At 36.6% G+C, this 23,230-nt stretch overlaps 2 protein-coding genes across 2 annotated transcripts; both read left to right on the forward strand.

Moving 5' to 3' along the window:
• Positions 1–135: 135 nt before the first annotated feature.
• LOC140753036 (sulfotransferase 1E1-like) lies at positions 136–14,379 on the forward strand. Its single transcript, XM_073087391.1, has 8 exons — positions 136–316; positions 663–800; positions 1,480–1,579; positions 1,660–1,843; positions 2,521–2,647; positions 13,246–13,340; positions 13,565–13,739; positions 14,125–14,379. Exons 1-8 carry the CDS (start codon positions 229–231, stop codon positions 14,232–14,234), a joined length of 1,017 nt encoding a protein of 338 aa, XP_072943492.1. The 5' UTR covers positions 136–228; the 3' UTR covers positions 14,235–14,379.
• Positions 14,380–15,223: 844 nt separating this feature from the next.
• Positions 15,224–23,134, forward strand: LOC140753035 (sulfotransferase 1B1-like). Its single transcript, XM_073087390.1, has 7 exons — positions 15,224–15,471; positions 20,433–20,567; positions 20,801–20,900; positions 21,090–21,412; positions 21,604–21,698; positions 21,998–22,181; positions 22,898–23,134. The coding sequence occupies exons 1-7, from the start codon at positions 15,384–15,386 to the stop codon at positions 23,011–23,013; spliced, it is 1,041 nt and encodes a 346-aa protein (XP_072943491.1). The 5' UTR covers positions 15,224–15,383; the 3' UTR covers positions 23,014–23,134.
• Positions 23,135–23,230: the final 96 nt, after the last annotated feature.

Here is a 23,230-nt window from a genome sequence, read left to right on the forward strand (position 1 = left end):
TGCCGATATTGACATACAGTGTGGTCGTGATGTTCCTATCTTTACTGAGCTATCATAAAGTTTGTCAATATATTTGTTTTGTTATGCGCAATAAACATAAATCACTTAACGGTTTTAAATGTGATTGGGCGGCGGAAAGATATACTACCTTATCGATACAATACATTTTATAATACGCACCGAAATTAATAATTCATCATTTGTTAACGAAAGCGCGTACGTGAATACATGATGGAAGGTGAAAATAAAATTAAATTTCCTTTTGAATATAGAGTTTTGGGCCCCGAAGAAGCAGAGGCGCCGCGTAATTATTATAGTAAGTTTTCGCAATTATTATCAACGCAGGTCATTCCTTGTCGTAAGTTTGAAAAATAGTTGTATTGCCATTATTGTATAATAACATTTTCTTCAGTCTTTCTTCAAAGGCATTTTTGGAATACGTGTGAAAAAAACCTTAAACAATAATGACGTAGACATGTACCTACAAATAACGATGTTTCTTTTAATAAATCTGGCATTGTTATTTGTAGGGATATAGTTAATTTAAAAATTCTGTCATATCCTATCAAGTTCAAATATATCTACATACAGACACAGGGACAGGGACAAAGGTACAGATGTACTTAGTACATTTTAAAGTTTTGACAATAATATCTCTTTAGGCGAATTCCTGACAGAATTCATACGCCTGGGCTCGACGGGCTATTTTTTCTTCAAGGAGTTCGACACAATGGCGTTAGATATATACAACATGCCGCTGCGACCTAGCGACACCTTTGTCGTGACGTTCCCGAGATCAGGTTTGTTTATATAATATAACTAGCTGACCCAGCAAACGTTGTGTTGCCATATAAGTAAAAAATGTTAAGGATGAACAACCCTTATCACTTAGGGATATGAAAAATAGATAGTAGCCGATTCTCAGACTTACTGAATATGCCTATAAAATTTGGTGAAAATCGGTAAAGCCGTTTCGCAGGAGTACGGTAACTAACATTGTGACACGATAATTGTTTAATTAAAAAACCTTTTCCCACAGACTAAATTGTGAATCTAAACCATTCTCAAGTCCCCTTGAACACGCACAACAAATTTCATCAAAATCAGTTCAGTCGTTTAGGAGGAGTTCAGTGACATACACACGCACAAAATAAATATATATATTAAGATAGTTAATACATTTTTATGTTTTATATCTTATAAATATGTCATCGGTTTAGCCTATTTGAAGATTACCTGGTATAGGCAGAGACTTATGTTTTTCCACCCCATATCTACCAATGTATGTTCGACTCACGGACATTACTATCCTTTAACACAACTTTACAACGCCCTATGTAATTAGCTCCGTCTCGCTATATGTATTAAGGCGCACACCAGTTTTTAGCTGATTTTAAAAGACAGCAAAAGAAGTCCCGGTGGCACTACCCCAGTTGAAACATGATGGTTGACAAATGATAGTAATGAATATTTTTGCAGGTACAACGTGGACTCAGGAGCTAGTATGGTTACTACAAACTAATTTAGATTTTGAAGGAGCAAAAGCCATTCCTTTGACGATCAGGTTTCCCTTTATAGAGTACGTAGACATTTATTATTATACAAATACACACGTACGTAAAAGTATGTAAATATAATCATAATTATTATTTTCAACAGGTCAAGAGCGTTCACGAAATTGAATTTTCCACCGGACATGTTTGACTGCGAAAGTTTCGAAAAATTCCAGAAAGAGTTCTCTCCCATAGATCCGGAAAATTTAAAAACACTGTCATCCCCGCGGTTTATCAAGTCCCACATTCCACTGTCGCTTTTGCCGCCTTCTCTTCTTGAAACTACTAAGGTAAAGGAAAATTTATTAGTACGCTTCGATCGCAAAATTCGACAAAAAATGTCTCGTAACAATCTAGTGGCGTATTTACCAAATAGGTTGCATAAGCTTGACTCAAACATCGGATTTTAGGGGCGGCAAATGTATCTCGAACGCCCTTTTTTCGGCATCTTGGAAACTATTTTATCGACAACCTTTTTTGCTGAGTATAGACAAAATGATTTGTACTGGTCCGCGACCTATCTTTTTAGACAACCCTGAACAAAGTAATCATATAATGACATCGATAGGAACGGCAAATTTAGCTTACTGGCGGCAAATGTGTAAATCCGCCACTGCGACAATCTAAGGCGAGCAAAATAATAAGTCAAACATGTTGAATGACGCAAAATACTACGTGATACGGTTATTTTAAGGTATCGTAGTTAACAATTATATATAGTAATATAACATAACATAACCTACGAATAGTATATTTGTATATTAAATATTTTTTAAAGTTAATTCATATTAAAATCAGAGTCAAAGTATTTTTCAATCTAACAGCATTGCACTTGACCTGTGTATAAAAGTCAAACTTACCTAAACATCAATGCATTTATGTATTTTAATAATATGTCTATTACTTACTCTAAATAAGGTTGTTATCAATTGTCATCAATCTTTATTGAAAGCAGCATTCCATTCAGGTAGTGTATGTGGCACGTAACCCCCGAGACGTGGTAGTATCAACTTACTATCACATGAAATCAAGCCGCATTATTCCACCTGACAGAGAGTTTAAGCCATTCTGGAAATTATTTATGGAAAGCAAGGGTAAGTTGTCCAATCTGACTTACTTAGAAGGTCTATAAATGCACTCGCAATCTTTGATATTATCTACCATAAACACATTTCATTTAAAATATAATAAGAAAAATAGGGAGATCTCCTTTTGTTATTCCTCGATATATTTCCTGGGCTTAAAAATTTCAACTAGCACCCAGGACGGCATATTTTAGAGGGAGAGCCCCTGCTCTAAAAAGACCCAAATTTTTCCAAATCGACCTATTTTTCGTAGAGTATCTCGATCCCACGGCCCACAATTTCGTTAGTAGGTAGGTATTTCTTAGAAGGTACGTAGGTAGGTAGGACTTTTTTTTTTTTGTTGCCGCAAAGGCGGACTTTTAAGATTGTTACTGTTTTAGAGGTCCTCGCTATGGTATACGGGCTACCTCCAACAGGGTTGCAAGTAAGATAATTTACAGATTTTTGAAAGATTTGGACTAATTATAAATTGAGAAACTTTGTAAGATGTATATGCGAATATAAATATATATATATATATATATATATATATTGTCTTTTCGTTGTGTTTTGTTTGATTAAGTTTTGTTTGTTTCTCTTTTGTCTATTTATGTGCATCTTTTGTAAAAACAAGAAAAGGAAAAAACCAAAAGAAAAAAAAAATACAAAGAAAAAAAAAATACAATATAAAAAAAAAAATTATAATATAAAAAAAAAAAAAAAGTTCAAACAATAAATATATATATATATATAAAGGCACAGAGCCTTTATCAGTGTCTTTTTCATTATTTGTCTGCGACTCCATATTATAATATAATGTAGGTTTGTAGGCGTAGGTTGGTCGGGCGAGGAGAATAAAAAGTAAACGTACGTAATAAACAATGTTCTATTCTGTGAAATCACAATAGTTTAACAAAAGGAATACACACAAAATCACTGACACTCCACCGAACACGTAATGCACTCGCGCAACACACTCTCGATTATTTGCCGCCGAACCATTTCTATTTTCGCGCGCTCTGTGCACTAGCGCCCGGAGTTGCGTCAGAGCGGGTAAAACCATAGTGACCTCGTTCTACCCACTCTATGATTTATGGAAGCGCCGTCACGGCCGGACTGACATTCGCACGTCCTCGTGCGACTGCTCCCGCTCTGGATGATCTGGAAAGAAATGTACAACTGGATTGGTACGCTCGCCCATTCTGACACACAACTAAAACTAGTGTAGCCCAATGACAATATCTCAACCCCTGTCCATAGTCCCCACACACTACATACTGGACCGGACAACTTTTCTTGAGCGTCCCTCCGACTAGCCATCATCTCCTATGATGACGTAGACCGGACAACTCATCAGCGTCCCTTCGACCAGTACCAACTTATCATGACACATGAACACATGAATAGTGAGTTGGACCGGAACTTCGACCTATATAAGCCAGTCCCTTAGACCACACACCAGTTATGTCAAACACATGTACCCAAGTCTGATTTGGAACATCGACCCGCATGAGCCAGTCCCATCATCAGTTACACTACACAATGCATGTTTTGTAATTCGTGACCGCTGTTCTCCACAATTTGATGATACTACAATGAATATGGACAGGACTCGAGTCTTACACTATACATGGTAAATAAAAACTATAATTTAATTTACAACTTACTATTCATCACCTTCGGAGGCAGAGAGGGTTTCAGAGCCGGCAGTCAAAGTGCGTGAACTATGTGTCGATAGTGTATCGCTAGTATTATCATCATCATTATCATTCGGTGAAGCCCCCTCAACCTCATGATCGTGGACTGTCGCCGTCTCGGCCTCCTCAGAGTCACCGATTAAAGAAGTAGCTACCTCAAGTAAGCCTTCATAGCCCCCAGGTACTGCACGCAAGTTTTCATGAGCGTACTTATAGACGCGATTAGATCCGTCAATATGCTTCAACTCGTACCTATCATTATCTAAAACGCAAGAAATAATAAATGGCCCTCTGAATTTTTTTTGCAATTTAGTCTGATTACGCTCACTACATTTGATAAAGACGAAATCACCTTTAGAGAAAGGCTTTATGGTTGCCCTACCGCGATTAAAGCGATCTACTTCCGATGTAGCTGCTTTCGCAATATTTTCAGAAGCAATGCTTCGAATTGCGTTCAAATCCTGACGACGCTCTGGTTCTGTATGAGGTGATAAAGACGACATGCCTAACGACTGGGCACGTATGCCAAACATCAGTTCAGTAGGTGTATATCCCGTTATTCTAGACTTAGTACTATTCAAGGCTAATTGGACTTCAGGAAGTTCATCACGCCACACCTTGTTTGGATCACTTTCTACTATTGTCAGTAAGCTTTTTAAGGTTCGCATCACTCGTTCCACCTGGCCATTAGCCCTACTAGAACCAGTTGCTATAAGATGAAGTTCGATTCCATGATCATTACAGAAGTGTTTGAAATCTGTACTTATGTAACACCTTCCTTGATCGGCAACAATACGCTTCGGAGCGCCGAAAAGACAAACAGCTTTCTTTAGGGATTTTATTGCACTAACTGAATCTAGTGAAGTCGTGTATTCTAGGAGCACATATTTAGTGAAAGAGTCAATAATGACCGAAGCATATTCTTTCCGATCACTTTTCCCACTCAATTTACCTGTGATGTCGATGTGGACAGTATGCCAGGGTGTAGCTACTTTTGGGATTGGGTGGAGCTGTATTTGTTGAGCTCCTGAGCATCCTTTTGATGCTTTGCAAACTATACAGGAGTCCACAAACATACGTACGTGTTTAGCCATTTGTGGAAACCAGTACTGTTCATATAACTTGTCTAAAGTCTTGTCAGCACCAAGATGTTTGATCTCCGTATGAACATGATTAATCAGTGTCCATATAAGGGTCCTCGGCACTACTGGGAGCCAGAAACTGGTTTTGTTGCGCTCAATCTTCCTATATAGTACACCCTTCCGAACATCGTAAGTGTGGGCAATTGCTTCTGGGAGTTCTTTATTATTATGTTTACGGACAAGATCTTGTATTTCGCTATCACGTTTCTGCTCTACTGTCAGCCACCCCTGGTGTAATTCTACGAAATTGACGACTTTCCTACAAGTAGGTGTATCGCATGTATTCGATTGTGATGAACCAGATTTTAAGTTGGACACAGGATTTCTAGACAAGTAATCGGCATGTTCCATGCTATTCCCTTGTTTATGAACTATGTCGAAGTCGTAAGCTTGGAGAAAGGCCCACCATCTATGAACGCGAGGAGTTAGATCAGTTTTTGATTTTGATGCCTTTAATGAATTGCAATCGGTGAAAACAGTAAAGTGCTGCCCATATAAATAATGACGAAAATTTTCTACAGCCCGTACGACTGCTAGGGTCTCTAATTCGTAGGAGTGATATCGTGATTCCGTGTCGGTAGTTCGTCTACTAAAGTAGGATACGACGTGAGGTATATTATTTTTTCTCTGAATTAGTATCGCTCCATAACCCTCAGAGCTTGCGTCGGTGTGAAGTTCTATTGGGGAGTTACGATCAAAAATAATTAAAACAGGCTCGGAAGTAAGTATTTTAACGATCTTTTTATGAATTTCACTGTGTACGTCTGTCCACTTTATCGGACCGTGTAACTTGGTCAACGGATACAGGGGTCCTACTATACGCGTAAAATTTGGTATAAAGCGTCTAAAGTAAGATGCGAGGCCCAAAAATTGCCTAACATGAGTAGCGGTTTTAGGAACTGGGGCATTAACTAAAGCTTGCACTTTATTCGGGTTGGGTGTTACTTCTCCTGCTCTTATAACATAACCCAGGTAGTCTACTTCGTTTTTCATAAACTTGCACTTTTTAATGTTGAACGAAAAACCGGCATCGGAAAGTGCCTTTAGTGTTAAATCTAGACGTTCTAAACCTACATCGATACTATCAGAATAGCACAAAACATCGTCCATATATGCTAGCGCTACGTGGTCTTTTAAGCGTCCAAGAGCCTTATTAATGCAGCGTTGGTAAACGGACGCGGCGTTCCTCAATCCAAATGGCATCGCTGTGTACTCATACTGACCATCAGGAGTAACAAACGCCGTCCGTGCTATACTATCTGGATCAACTATGATTTGGTGGTAACCTGAAGCCATATCTAATGATGAAAAATAATGGGCACCATTAAGACGATCTATCTGTTCATCAATCCTCGGCAATGGGTAATGTTCAGGACGAGTGTTAGCATTAAGCTCCCTGTAGTCTACGCACATTCTCTCAGTATTGTCCTTCTTTTTTACTAACAAAATTGGACTCGCAAATGGTGAGTTACTTTCTCGGATAACACCGGCTTTTATTAGAGATTCAACTTTTTCATTAACTATTTCCTTTTCTACAGGGGACAACCTGTAGGGGCGTCTTTGCACTGTTTTATTAGGGTCAATTAGATCTATACGCAATACACCAGTTGTTACACGCCGCGTAGGTATACCATCAATAAAAAAGTCACTATATTTTCGTAATATTTTGATTAAGGCCATCTTATTACTACCTTCTAAATCAGTATTAATAGCATTAAAATCAAAATGTTCCGATATATTAGTCGCATTAACTTCAACACGCTGAGAGAATGTAACCCGATCGTTATCGATTTGTACGTGAACGTTATTGTCTAATAAGTCCCTGCCTATGATTACCGACTCCGCGATGGCATCATCGGGTACTATGTGAAATAATAATGACAACGAGATGCCCTGTATAGTAATTGAGGATAAAACTTGAGAAACACATTTTATATTTCCTTTACCAATTCCCGATAGATATACTAAATTACTTTGTGCAGCACCCGGAAACTTCGTGGCAAGGCTACTTATTACTAACGAGCAAGCAGATCCACTATCAAAAAGAAAAGAAACGGGCTCACCAGATGATGTTATTAAGGTGCTTTTAGTCCCGGTGCGCCGACACATGTGAACTTCTTTAACAGTTGCTGCTCCTTGGCCTCCCTTCCGGTCAGGACACGCAGAAGCCAGGTGTCCTAGTTGTCCGCATACAAAACAGGTGATTTGCCTAACTTTGTCGAAGGCTCTTGATGACGAAGTTGTTGTCTTTTCTCCGACAGTGGATTGCTCTCGTCGTTTTCGACAGTCAACCGCTCTATGTCCAGCCGTGCCGCAATTATGGCATGTTCCCGTAAAGCGCGTTTCACTGTGGCGAGCTCTTTTAACGTCGGTATCATGACTGTCACTAACATCATATCTCCGCTTTAGTGAAATACCACTCAAGATTCGAAAAAGCTGTAATCTTGTAGCAACATTATGAGACTGGAGTTCACGACGAATTATCTGGTCTTTTTGACACAACACTGACGTCACAAATCCAGTCATGATGTCTTCATCCATCTCTAAACGAGGTATACGTTCTATGGTGCTCCACAGGCGCATCGCGGCCTCACATATAGTTTCCTTAGGACCTATGTTAAAACGCATAACTTCATCGAAATAATCTTGCGGTAACATAGGTTTTGCAAATTTTGCTATCAACATTTCCTTTATTTGATCCCATGTTATCTTTGAAGTTTGCAACTTAGTTAAACAAGTGGCAGCACGCCCTTTGAGAGCGTGAGTAAGTGACAAAAGCAAATCGGCACCTTGTAACTTTCGATTATGGATGATGATTTCTGATATTTTACACCAACCTTCTATGTCCGCGTCAACGTCGTCGGGATCGAACTGAATTAATTGAATTGACGTATTATTCAAGTTATGTGGTTGTGATGTCGCTAGTAATCGAGACAATAAGGATTCCATATGCAACAATAAGTTTGGTACCGGTGGAGGTGTAGATGCAGTTGCTAAGTTTTCGCTGTTGCAATTATTCTCCTCCAAATTTGGCCCTCCGAATCCCACTTCTGATAAAGGCACAGAGCCTTTATCAGTGTCTTTTTCATTATTTGTCTGCGACTCCATATTATAATATAATGTAGGTTTGTAGGCGTAGGTTGGTCGGGCGAGGAGAATAAAAAGTAAACGTACGTAATAAACAATGTTCTATTCTGTGAAATCACAATAGTTTAACAAAAGGAATACACACAAAATCACTGACACTCCACCGAACACGTAATGCACTCGCGCAACACACTCTCGATTATTTGCCGCCGAACCATTTCTATTTTCGCGCGCTCTGTGCACTAGCGCCCGGAGTTGCGTCAGAGCGGGTAAAACCATAGTGACCTCGTTCTACCCACTCTATGATTTATGGAAGCGCCGTCATATATATATATATATAATAGATATTATATTTATTGTTTGAACTTTTTTTTTTTTTATATTATAATTTTTTCAGTATATTTCAGTATATGGTCTATTGTCTGGATGGAATTATCGTCGCATGGACATTTATCTGTGTTTGTGATATTAAAACGAAACAGGTATTCGAGATGGTATCCATGGCCTGTTAGAATCTGTGTGAGAGCGAAAGATGGTTTAGTGTATTTGGATAATTCACGGATGATGTCGATGTTGGGGCACCAGAGTCGCGTGTGTGCGCCTTTGGGTGCCGCCAGGTATCTTTCGTTAGATGTTCTGTCTATTTCTAGATTATGTTGATATTTTGCGAAACTGATCGGAAATTTGGCGAAATCGAAGGATGAGTGTCGTTTGGCTGCCGCTTTAGCGGCCAAATCAGCGGTCTCATTACCATCGATCCCGACATGGGATTTTATCCAAATAAATTTAATTGATCCAGTAAGTTGCAAATTATGGATATGCTTATGAATTTCGACGGTCATGGAGTTGTGAGAATTTCTATTTTGAATTTCCATTAAGGCAGATCGGGAGTCAGATAAAACTACTGAGTTTGTAAGATTTTTAACAGCACAGTACTCGCAAGCTCTCTGTATCGCAAGCATTTCTGCTTGGAATACAGAGCAGCTTCCGTGCAGTTTCATTTTTTTAGTTTCCATTTTTCCGTTCGGATAGTAAACAACGAAAGCAGCGCCTACTACGCCGTCGTACTTACTTCCGTCAGTGAAAATTTTTGTCATGTCGTTAGTTGTTTTCCCTTCTAATTCCTCTTGATTGCTGACAGTATCGAAAGTTATGCTGATTCGCTTTGCTGGATGTAATAAATTGGATGGGTGCGTTGGTAAGTCACATTTAATGTCCTGTGGTAGGAATTTGGTGTATTCTTTCCTTTTTGTTGATTGAAGTTCAGCTATTTCTTTAATTTTTAAATCCAGCGGTGCGAAATCAGCAAGGGCAATGGCGGCTGAGGCAGAAATTGTTTTGAAGCCTCTGATGACTTTAATAGCGAAACCTCTTTGGAGTGATTGCAAATTGTTACATACCATTTTATATTTGAGTGCAGTCCACCAGATTTCTGCGCCATACGTGATGATAGGTACTATTACATTGTTATATATGATTGAGATATTTTCAGAGTGGACTCCCCAGGTGGGTCGGACAAACATGCAGAGTTTATGGTAGATTTTTTGAGATCTGGTGATGGAGTTATTTACATGCTTTATAAATTTTAAATTCTTGTCAATGATGATGCCGAGGTATTTAATTTCGTTGGAAAATGAGATACGATTGTTGTTGATCGAGATTTTGCATTTAGAGGCTTTTGAAGAAAAGGCAATTGCTTGCGTTTTATTTGCAGCGAATTCCAGCTTTACTTTTTGTCCCCAGTCGGTGATGGTACTCAGGGCTTCATTGGCTTCTGATTCTATGTTTGAGATGTTATTTCCGGATGTAATGAGAAGCAAGTCATCAGCATAAGCCTGGAGGTGACAGGATGGAGGGAATTTGGTGTATAGAAGTTCATCCAGAATCAGGTTCCAGAAAATTGGACCCAAGACTGAACCTTGGACGCAGCCTCGAGATAGGGATCTTTCTGCTGTAGCATCGGCGTAATTTAAGATAACAGTTCTGTCACAGAAGTAACTCTGGATAATTTTGTAAATATTCGAGGGGCAATTCGTATCGTGTAGCCTGTTCATTAGAGCAGGCCACCATGCGTGATCAAATGCACCCTTTATATCCAGAGATACTCCTATAACAAATCTGCCACTAATTTTGGCGTTGTTTATCTGTGCTAGAGCCTCCGCGAGAGCATCGTTGGTCGATTTTTGTGCCCGAAAGCCGTATTGATGTTTATGTAAATTGTCTGTCGTGTTTAATTGGTAGATGAGTCTGCTGGCTATGAGTTTCTCAAGCACTTTTCCCAGTACGTCAAGTAATCCGATGGGTCGATAAGAAGAAATATCGCTATAGTCGGTTTTGTTGGGGTTTGGGACAGTTTTTACGAAAGCCTTTTTCCAGGCGTTAGGAAAGTAGGAGAGATGGAGGCATTGATTCATGATCTGAGTAACGATTGAAGGGAAAACTTCCATAAAATTGGACCAGATATCAGCAGTCAGGTGGTCTGGGCCTGGGGCTTTACTCGGGCTCATTGAAGTTACGCAGTCCAGGACCTCCTCAGGCGTAAAATCTACTTCATTAGCTGTTACCGGCAACGAAGTACTCTTAAGCCTGATGATTCTTTGTGGTTCAGAGGAGTCGGGGGTATCGGATGGGTAAAATTTGTCGAGCAATGCTTTTGCAGATTCTTCGCTTGTTTTGGTGTAGGTGTCATGAGTGTGTTTGGAGGTGAGGGTTGTGGAGAGTGTTTCAGTAATCTATTGGTAAGTGTCCACACATCTTCTTTACCTTGCTTGTTGCAGAAACTTCGGAAAAGTTCAGTAGAAGCAGTGGAGAGGGCAAGTAAGTATTCATCTTTAATGGCTTTTCTTTCAATTAATATATTTACTAATGACTTATTTTTCTTTTTCAGGTCCTGGATCCTGTGATGGTAGAAGATTACTTTCTTTTTCAGGTCTTCGAGCTCCGAGTTCCACCAAGGTAAGTTTTGTATTTTATCTCTTTTCTTTTTCAGGGTTTTGTTGCAGACTTTTTGGATTGTTTTGATTAGTGTATTTATATATGTGTCTAGGTTTTCAATATCAAGGTTACTAATTTCAGTAGTGTCCAGAGAAGAGTTGCTGATTTCCCGTTTTAGTGATTCTTTCACAAGGTTCCAGTCAGCTCCGCAGGTGTTGTAACGGTAAGTGGTAATAGTTTTATTAGTCTTTAGTTTCTTTTTATTTATATTAATTTTGAATTCTATAGCATGGTGCTCGGACGTTGGACATGCGTCGTAGTTGATCCTCCAATTATCAATTTTAGGTGAGGTTATGCGCTGTGATTAGGTCAAAGACCTCGCGTCCCCGTTTGTTAGATGTAGGTGAACCCCAAACCGGGTGCCAGCCATTAAAATCACCACATATTATGGCATGGGAGTTGTTGATGTGTTGCAGGAGAAGATCAAGCTTGGTAAGTGTACTATTGTCATCAGATTTAGGTTCAATGTAGACTGATAAGAGGAAGAATTTCTTCGAGTTGTATGTGATTTGGACAGCGCTGATGTTCGACGAAGAATGTTTTGCGATTCCAAGTGCGGCTCCTAGCCCAGATCTTATAGCAATTGCCGCCTTGACTCGGGTGTCTGTGCCAAATTGAAATACTTCATAACCATGTACTCTTCGCATTGTGTTGTGTTTTCCCACGTATGGTTCGGTTATAAAGACGACGTCGTAATTTTGGTTGGAGAAGTATTTAACAAATTCTTGTTCGCTGGAATAGGATCTGCCGAGGTTGCATTGTATAATTTTGAAATTGTCGCCGGACTGGACTGAGTGTTTGTTATTGTTGGTAACTGTGCTGGAATTCTTGTGTGAATATTTTTTTTGTGACGGACGCTTTAGTTGCTATAAGCCGTAGTCGATCTTTCCTATGACTCTGAGTCTCATAGCATCTCTCACCGGGCAGCTGTAAGACGTGGCGGAATGCTTGGTGTCAGAGTTGGTATTCTGTTTTTTGTTTTTATTGGTACAGTTGCTGCAATTTATGTCATCTGGGTTGTTTTTCAGAGCGCATGTTTCGATGGTGTGATTATCTGCGCCACAATGAGCGCAGGCAGTCTCATCTCTTGTGCAGTGCTTCTTGAGGTGCCCGTACTGCAGGCACTTGAGGCACTGCAGCAAGGGCACGAACTCTTCTGCATGTACTTTTTGGTGGTCTACATTAAGGCGTCCTAGTTCTATGATTTTGTTCCAGACGGCCGGTGAGGTCAATAATACGGCGTTGTATAATTTGTCATGTTTGTTTCGTCTTTGAAACCTAAACTGGAGGTCCTCATTATCCGGTCTGAGTAGCCCTACTTCCGGATTCTGCTGTATGATCAGCTTTGTGAGTTCCTCAGTTGAGGTTTCTTTTGAGATTCCTTTAAGCACTATCATGGGTTTGAGTCTGCGAGCGGGTTCTGCACGGATGTCCTCAGATGACTCGAGTCGCTTAAGGGTCTCGTCCCTCTGGTCCAGGGTATCAAATTCCACTCTGATCTTATTTTTGCCGACTGGTTGGATGCCGGCGGGAGCATAGGGAACTTCCTTAAGGTATATCTTTTACAACAAGACAATAGACAAGACAATGTCTTTTACAACCCAGCTTAGTACAATTGTAACCGTAATATGACAAAAATAAAAGTATCCCTTCGGTTTATTCATCTAATTAAAACATGTTTTAACATATTTTCATGAACTCTTTTCAGTTCTTTGGTCACCATTCTTTGAACACGTGAAGGAGGCGTGGCGTCTGCGAAACCATCCAAACATGGCTTTCATTTTCTACGAGGAACTTTCTAAGGTTTACGGTCTAAATCACGTATTAACTAACTAATTATTGTTAAATAATTATGGTGCAAGTCTTAACACTATTAAATATTTTCTAAACTTAAGTACTGACCAACATACTAGAAATTATTTCACAAAACTTGTGACAGGACAATAAATATAATATATTATATTCTTACAATCACCTACATTTGAAACAAGTCGTATGACTAGCATATTGTTTATTATTATTTTCAGGATTTAATGGGAGTTGCGCGGAGGTTAGCCAAATTTTTCGGCAAGGACTACTCGGAGGAACAGTTTGAAGCACTCTACAACCACCTCAAGTTCGATAACTTCAAGAACAACAAGTCAGTTAACATGGCAGAGTGGCAGGAAATTGGAATCATGAAAGATTCCTTCATTAGAAAAGGTGAGACATTATTACTAATCTATGATTATTATACAAAAAAAAGTATGTGTCATGGACCATGGTAGACCATGCCTTGTACCTATGCTATAATTATTCACAGGATACCAAAAAATGAAAACCGATTTTTTTTCCGATCGATTATTTTTTCTTGGTACAACAAATTTCACAGGCTTTTACAAGATAAAAAAATAACATTATATTTTTTGAGGTAACTAACTTTATTGCGCCGTTACAATTGATTCGTTTGAGGAACACAATTTTTAAAAGGTCCTTGATTGGTTGACTGACAAATTATTTCCGTGCTTGAGAACGTAATGTTCGCTACTTTATTTTTTAAAGAACTTACGTAACTATATAATTTAAATAAAAATATTTTGATTTGAAGGCAAAACGGGCGGATGGCGCGACCACTTCGACGATGAGATGAAGCAGCAGGCGGACCGCTGGATTGAGGAGAATCTGCGCGATATTGACTTGCAGTTCCCGACTGATTAAACCTCCAGCCAGTCCTAGAGTAACAAAGATGGAGTGAATGGACTCAGTTGCGGATCACAGAATGACACCAAGTATCATATTCGTAACAGCTAAAACACAACTTGTTCGCCTTAGTCGCCTCATTCGTGCTTTGTAGGTATTATAGAAGATCAGTAGACTTTTCAAAAAAAGGTTTAATTAGTCCTTGGTCTGGTTAACGACCACGTGTAGTTCCTCTAGATAACAATTGTCTACCTGTCTACCAATTGTGAACCTAAAAATTCAAAATTGAAATCGTGAGCTTAATATCTCTCCACTCTGAAAATCAACTAGGGCTGCTGCTACTATTTTTTTATACGAATATTTCATTGATTATAAAAATATTAAACAATACGGTATTTTAATTATTTCCCTTTTAAATATAATTATTAATATTTTAAATAAATATGCTTTGCACATAGATACACAGCTTATAGCTCTGCACCTATAAACAGAACTTAATAATAATAAGAATTACGATGTCTATAATGTTGAAAATAACGCGGAAATTTCTACGTATATCTGAGAGTTGCATATAATTATTATATTCAATATTACTGCCTACCAATTCTAATTATTGCACGGAGATTTATTCGATGGATTTCTTATGATAATCTAAATGACGAAAAAATTAGATCTGAGTTGACGATCAATGAAAAGGTAGGCCTAATTTTCGATTCAAAACATTCAGTGGTCAAACGAAGTAAACTAGAAAATATAGGCAGTTATTGTATTGGTTTTCCTCTGAGGTTTACTTCAACAATTGCGCAATTTGCCGCTACTTTGTTATCTACGTATTGATTATATCTAGGTCAGTCACATTAAATTCATAATAGCTTTGTTTGTTGGTGATTGTAAAATAAATTTGTATTTACGGAAGGTATGTAGAAGGTATAGCTATTATCTAACACCCAGTATCTGTGTGTGTAAACAAAGAACTGTCTCTAGATCAAGGTCACTCATTTACATGCGCTGGGCACGATACTTGCCGCGCTGTTCTCAGCACGGCGCAGACGGTTGCGCGCGCGCTTTCACTGACACCGTTGAAACCTCGCAACTCGCAATCGAATTTTAAAATATATAAATAAAATAATTATATTATAGTACAAAACAAATTAGGTGGTGCGCAAAATGGATCAACTAAGGAACAACAATTTCCCCCTGGAAATCCGCGATGTGGAACCCAAGTTGGCTGAACATTTGATGATGTATTTTACAGGTCAGTGCGTACAATAATATTATGTTATTTATTGTTTAATTTGTTTTTTTTTTTTAAATATTCTTTTCGTATTTAATGACGCAAGTACGGTACTTAATTGAGTCCTCCATTTACAAACAGTGCGAGATATTATTTACAATACCCATAAACATTTAATATTGGAGAATGAATGTTAAGATTATTTTATTATTAACCACACACTGACTTAACAACCATTGGTGCTTATGTACATGAGTAAAAAGAATTTGGTGCCCTAATAGTCAACGAGAAAAATAAACTATAAAGTATAGAATTAATATTATAAAGAACCTACGCCTTTGTTTAATTTATTATTATTATTAATAAATTTTATTTCACAATTTCATTTTTTTATTTTATTAATGTGTTTAATAAACACTAATAGTAATATTTTTAATAGTATGTTTTAATTTTTAATACAAGCAAAATCGATGACCCCAGGGGTACAAATGATATTCGCAAAGTAAATGACGTTTCCATTTATTTTACCTACCCAGTGAGAATGTATGACGTGAACAGACACCAATAAGATGAAAGTAAAAGCAGAAAGAGAAATGAGTACAAGATTTGATAATAGACTAGTAAAAGTAGGTTATGTATGAAAATATATATCAAAGACAGATAACTACATTGAGCTACATACACTTATCGTATATTGACCGTTGTAATTGTAAATAATGTACTCAATCTTATATTTAAATACTATTGTTATAATAATTTTATAACTGACTTTATTTATAAATGGACAAAACAAAAGACTTAACTTAACCGGCCCATTGCTTATTTTTTCTTGGTAGGTAGTTTTAAATATTTGGGTTTTTTTCATTAATATACCACTTCAAACAAACAAGTACGAGTAGGGGGCCTTCAATAACTTGATCGTAAACTAACATTAGAGCACTGATTGAAACTCAACCAACCGATCTAAGGGTCCGAGGTTCGATTCTAAGGCACGTACCTTTTCTTTTTCAAGGTTATGTGCGTATTAGAAATAAGTAATTTATCACTTGCTTTAACGTTGTCGGAAAACATCGTGAAAAAAAAGAAAACTTTGATTAAAATTTTGTCAGGTACACACCTGACAGAATTAATAAGACTGAGTTCTCAAAGATATGGGAAGTCTACCAATACACACTTGAGCACCACGGTGAACTATGTCCACAGAACACCTCCTGACTATGGCCTCACTAACGGAGAAACCCGTACCCAGCAGTGGGACAGTTACGAGTTGACGACGAAGTTAACATTAATAAGTGCCTACATAATTAAGCCGTTTAAATACGAAAGCAATAAAAAATCGTAAAATTTACCTAATACCTGTTTTTCAAATTCAAAACAGAAACAAATAATTAAGTATCCGTGTTGCCAAAAAAAACATTGTTAGCCCAATGGTTTAGAAACTCGGCCTGTCAAACGAGAGGTCCGAGGTTCAAATCCTAGGCTACCTCTGATTTTTCAAAGTTATATGCGTATTAGAAATTAATTAAGTATCACTTGCTTAAAACGATGAAGGAAATCATCGTGAGGAAACCTTCATACCTAAGAGATTTATATTTAAAAAAATCTCAAAGGTATGTGAAGTCTACCAATACGCACTTGGCCAGCGAGGTGGACTATAGCCTAATTCTTATCATTCTGAGAGGAGAGCCCTGCCCAACAGGGGGACAAAAATGGGTTGATGACGTTGCCATCGTTTTAGTCGCAAGTTTCAAATTAATAGTCTTATTTTTTATGTGTGACGCATTGAATATTCGTAAAAATGAATTTACCGATTTTATATTATACAAACACAATCAAACAATATTGATAGAATTAATCTCTTTGCTTTTCTATGTAGCTACTAAGCAACTATAACGCAAGGAGATAAACGGGTATTATCACGAACAACTGCCTTGTAACCTTGCTGGAAGGTTTAAACGACTCTCATCCGCTTGAATTCATGTTTAGTTATACGATTGTTAACATAAATATTAATACTGATTACTATACACATTGATAATAACCTCGCACAAGTACCTTACTATAAGTTACGAGTACGAATATTTAATGAGCATCTTTGTTTATTAGAAGTAATCGGTCCCTTCTAGTTTTATGTACTCGTAACATTTGTCCCTCCCTATATATTATTACTTTAATTTTTCAAGCACTTGCTGTTATGAGATTCGCTGAAATATAATATCTCGTATGTGGTATTGGTAATAGAGGATTTGTAGGGCCAAGAATGGCATACTAAGCAAATTGCATAATAAGTAGATACTGTAGAGATCAAACGACGGGTCCTACGTAAACTGGTGCAAGTGCGTTTTTACAACTTTACAGTAGAGCGATTTGAATCTTCTAATGCGTGTAACTTTAACATTATTCACGTATAATGCAGTTTTTTTTTTAAAGGATTCAATTATACCATCTTAAAATTTTTACTATGTACGTTGAATACTGTTAAAGTTACGCGCATTAGAACATTCAAATCGCTCTACTGTAAAGTTGTGAAAACGCACTTGCACCAGTTTACGTAGGACCCGTCGAAAGCTGTTTTGCATAGACCCCTATATATTATGGATGCCATCGATTACAAGAGGATGTATTTACCCATCTTTTTATTACTGCTAATAAACTACATAACTACCTCTGTTATTAAATTATTGACCTAGGTATATATGTATGACTAAGTGTTATGTTTATTGACATTATTTACATCTACTACATTATTAAGTTATACGAGATTACATTGCGTAAAAAATACAGTACTTACTCTTGTTGGTTTAACGTTTTGTATGTTTGTCTAGAACACATAAAAACTTCTCAGTTGATGTCGATGTGTAATTTGAAAGAACATAGGCGACATCTCTTAAAACCCATGCGGAAAATGTTTATAGCAAAATATTAATACAAATAAATCTCTTAAATATTAAATTTATAACTTGCAAAATATTTTTAATCATAAAAACGTGGACTAAAGAAGGTTAAATATGTATTTATAATTATTAAAATATGTTTTACTACCTAATAAGTAAATACAATAAATATTCCGCTCACAGATTTTTTAATACTGCCAATAATCTATTACCTATGTATTATTTATTAGTTACCTTCAACCTTCGATTTAACTGTGAACTAATTGAAACTAAACAACTTCCTCATTTATCATTCAAATGCAAGGTTACAAAAATAACAGTCACCAAATGCAACAAAAAAATCTATTACAATAATCACGGGCACTAAAATCTACAATTGAATTGTAATATATTCTTATAATCTATATAAATTTGAAATAGTTATTGTAATAATTTGTTTATTTCAAACACATATGTCTATACTAATATTATAAAAAGGAAAACTTTGTTTGTTTGTTTGATTGTAATGAATAGGCTCAAAAACTACTGGACCGATTTTAAAAATTCTTTCACCATTCGAAAGCTACATTATCCACGAGTAACATAGGCTATATTTTATATGAAGTATATTTGATAAATAGATTTTGAGGCGGTACAAAATTTGCCGGGTCAGCTAGTGAGAAATATAAAGACTAAGTTTGATTTTCTCGCTAATGCAAAAGCTATGTTTTGTATAGTTACCTATTCATTTTATAATGTGATTCTTATTAATACAGGTAGATCTTAATCTTTTCTCAAGCCATTCATGATTTTACATTTTATTATACGCCCATTTTTTTATTAACATGGGATCGAAAAATAATAAGTACGTACCCAAATATAAATTAATGAAAAAATGACAACAATCTAAGATTTGCTTAGAGCATGATCCTTTAGAGACATCATAAGAGAGCCTGGTGCAGTAGGTACCTATGCGTAAACTGTTTCAGTGAGCACGGTCTGGATTTCCCTAGCCCTAAAGTCACAAAGGTATTAGGAAATTGGGGAAATGACAGCTAAAATATTGATAATATGATGTCAATATGATATGATTTAATTTTACTACGATGCTAAGATTGCGTTTTTGAACATATAGTTCGAAAAAAAAATAAAAACGTAAATTTATTTATTAATATACATATAGTGGTAATTTATTTTAATTAAAATTAAGGCTGAGTCTATTAATACAGGTACTGTACGAACAATTTATAATTATTATTACGGCTACCGTACGAATAATTTATAATTATTAATACGTATACTGGAAAAACAATTTATTATTATCCGATTCGAACCGACAGATTTTGAGAAAACTCAAAAAAAAAAACCCCCTAACCTAACCTAACCAAATGAATACGTTTAATTATATATATATATACGTTTAATTGAATGTAATAAATAAATATATTTAAAAAAAAAATTGAATTGGTCACATTGTTTAAAGAAAAAAAAAATTGAATAAATGTACGAATAAATATAATTTATTAGTCCAGTACCTGTACAAATAGTCACATTGTAAAATTAAATATCGCAAAATTAATACTTTTTATAAGCTATCGTATCGATAAAGGAACATACACTTATAATTACAACTATCAAGTAGCCAATTAAATATGTACTTACACACATGAATTTTATCCTAATGCTAATGCTAATTACCTATAATTATGTGCATTTTTATATGACATACATATATTTTTGCCAAACTGCTATGCGGAAGCCTAAATTTTGATGTTGAAATTTAGAATGCAAATTATAAAACTTTCAGTTACCTACATAAATACATGGTAAATTATTAATATGTGGCGCAACTAGTCAAGAGATGTTTCTGCATCACGCTATCGATATTTTTCAACATCTTGTATACATAAAGGAGATTTTCGGAACACTGCTGCTCCTCTGGCATGATCACCTAGCCCAGCGCGAGATCCCCTTTTGCCAAGATGGTCATCTCAAAATGATATTAACAACACATATACACCTACCGTTGAATTAAGAAACCTCCTCCTTTTTTGAAGTCGGTTAAAAATCGAATTTAATTTATAAACTATTTGTACTTCATATTTCCAGGAGAACACACGGGATTCGTGCAAGTGGGTCCTAAAGGATATTTTTTGCCAAATAAGTACAAACAGGAAGCTTCCAATATCTACAATATGGAGATCAGACCCACTGACATATTTGTTGCCAGTTATCCTCGGTCTGGTAAGCGCACATAATTTTATGAAACTAAATTTAATATTGAATCAGCTCATATATTATACCTTACCTCTTAGGATGTGGATACATGAATAAATAGGTATATTTTAAACTAAGAACTTACCTATAGCAATATAAGAGAATATAGATGCAGAAAAAGAAAATAAAACAACCCTCTTCAGGAAATAAACCACGAGCTACGCGTTTTATATAATAATTATAATTGACTAAATTTTCAGGAACAACTTGGACTCAAGAGTTGGTATGGATGGTAGCAAACGATTTGGATTATGCAAAGTCAGACGCAATACCACTCACCGAAAGATACCCATTTTTAGAGTGAGTTTCATATTAATAACTAAACTTAATAATTAACAGATTGTTGAATATTAGATTTGCTATACGAGTCAATAATAAAATGCGGGATCTCTAAATTCCGAAAACTTCGTATATATTTTTAAAGAAATTGGACAACATAAAAATTAGCATAACCAAATTACTTTCTTATAAACAGTATTATTTTTACAGATTCTCCGTTTTCGTCCATCCAGTGATGAAAAAACGATTTTCCAACGAAAATTCCGACAGTGAGCGAAAGTTGGAACTCTTAGAACTTGTTACTGCGCCCGGAACAGAACTACTGGCTGAAATGCCATCTCCACGTTTTGTGAAAACCCATCTACCCCTTTCACTCCTGCCCCCAACCCTCCTCGACACAGCAAAAGTGGTGTATGTGGCGAGGGACCCGCGCGATGTCGCCGTATCTTTCTACCATTTGAACAAGTCCATGAGAACGCAAGGCTACATCGGAGACTTCAAAATGTATTGGGAATTCTTTATCAAAGATTTACGTAAGTTTAAAAATATTAACTTACTTATTAGCTTGTTTGATTTGTTAGAATGGTTTAAGGTAGTTTTGTTTCACTATGTAGTTGGATGTTGAAATTCCATCTTGGTCACTTATTTAATATTTTATAGGTATAGGTAATTTAAGGGCCATTTTAAATGATTTATTATTGATATGTATATTATTTATTAACAGATCATTGGACTCCATTCTTCGATCACTTAAAAGAGTCGTGGGAAAAGCGGCATCATCCTAACCTGCTATTTTTATTCTACGAAGAACTCTCAAAGGTGAGATCATTTCTTCTTTATATGGCTATTCGATACATAATAACTTCTTCTATATGATGTTTCAAATAGATGTAACATTTGATTGTCGTTATGATTTTATACCTACCTATTACAAAATTACTTTTCTTATACAATAATATAAGACAGATAATAAGACTATGTAAAACAAAGCAAAACAAGATATACTATAAAAAATATTAGACGTAAATGCATAAATTTAATGCATTGAAACCACGCATATAAATAGTTGTACCACCTTGAAATACAAACGTAGACATAAACCTATATACCTTCTGCAGGACCTGCCAGCCGCTGTGGGCAGAGTGGCGAAATTCCTTGGCAAGGAACTCTCAGAGAAGCAGATAGCGCAACTGTGCGACCACCTGAGCATAGACAACTTTAAAAACAACAAGTCCGTAAACTACGACGTGATGCGGGAACTGGGTGTCCTCATTTCCGGAAAGGACGCGTTTGTAAGGAAAGGTGAGTGATGTTATAAGAAATAAATTACATAAAAACATGCATAAACACTTCCCCTAAATACCTATGTATAACAAAATATGAGAAAATAATTATGACGCATGCATACCGTGTTATCTTTTACGCAGTGACCGGTGTCACTAATTCCTAACTGGTTATTATTTTGAAGCGACTAAAGATACTGTACAATACATAAATGCCTCGAGAGCTTACCTAACAACATAGTAAACTGTTTGAAAATGATGGACGTAAGAGGTATGACTCCCGTATGACACAATATCCTCGTCGCAACAGATGAGAAGAAAAATTCACAAACCTTGCCTTCCAAGTTGATCTGCGGCCTCGAATTATCAGAGGCGATTCGCACGGCGCTGTCACAGGCCTCAAAGATTTAGGCACGGCCAGTTTTTCCTGAAAAGTAGTCACTATGCACTTCACAAGGCACACGCGGTAACACGGCTATTCACGTGGGAAACAAGAGTAAGAGGGCACGTACAGAACGTCTGTATGTTCTCGCCGAACGGAAGACAACATTTTAGTTTACTAGGTAGACAGATTACAAGAAATGTCATTAAAAGACGACTCTGATGAAATATTTACATCTACCCACATAAAAATTGACAAGGATTGAATAGATCTCATCACCATCATTTTCTCATTTAAATCGATACACTATAACCTCATTGATCAGTTATTTATATTTCTCGTTTCCATTTCAGGTAAGGCAGGTGGTTGGCGCGATTACTTTGACGAGGACATGGCGCAGCAAGCCGAGCGCTGGATGGCCGACAACTTGCGCGATACAGACTTCCGTTTCCCACATTTAGAAAACTGACATCAATTAAAATTCAACAAATTTAGATTTAAGTGCACAAAAAATTGCTTTATTAAAACCCACAGCAGTCACAGCACCACCGGATACAGAGTACTATACTTAATAAATGTATTTTTATTTATTTTGTGGTTTCTTTTCCGTTATATCTTATTCAAGCTTAAATTTATGGGAATGAAAATCAATTTGTTAAAAGAATATATTACAATCCATGTGTAAA

Source organism: Epargyreus clarus, unplaced genomic scaffold (genome assembly GCF_041222505.1).
Source record: "Epargyreus clarus isolate Ecla_fem2 unplaced genomic scaffold, WU_Ecla_fem_2.2 ptg000026l, whole genome shotgun sequence".
NCBI lineage: Eukaryota > Metazoa > Arthropoda > Insecta > Lepidoptera > Hesperiidae > Epargyreus > Epargyreus clarus.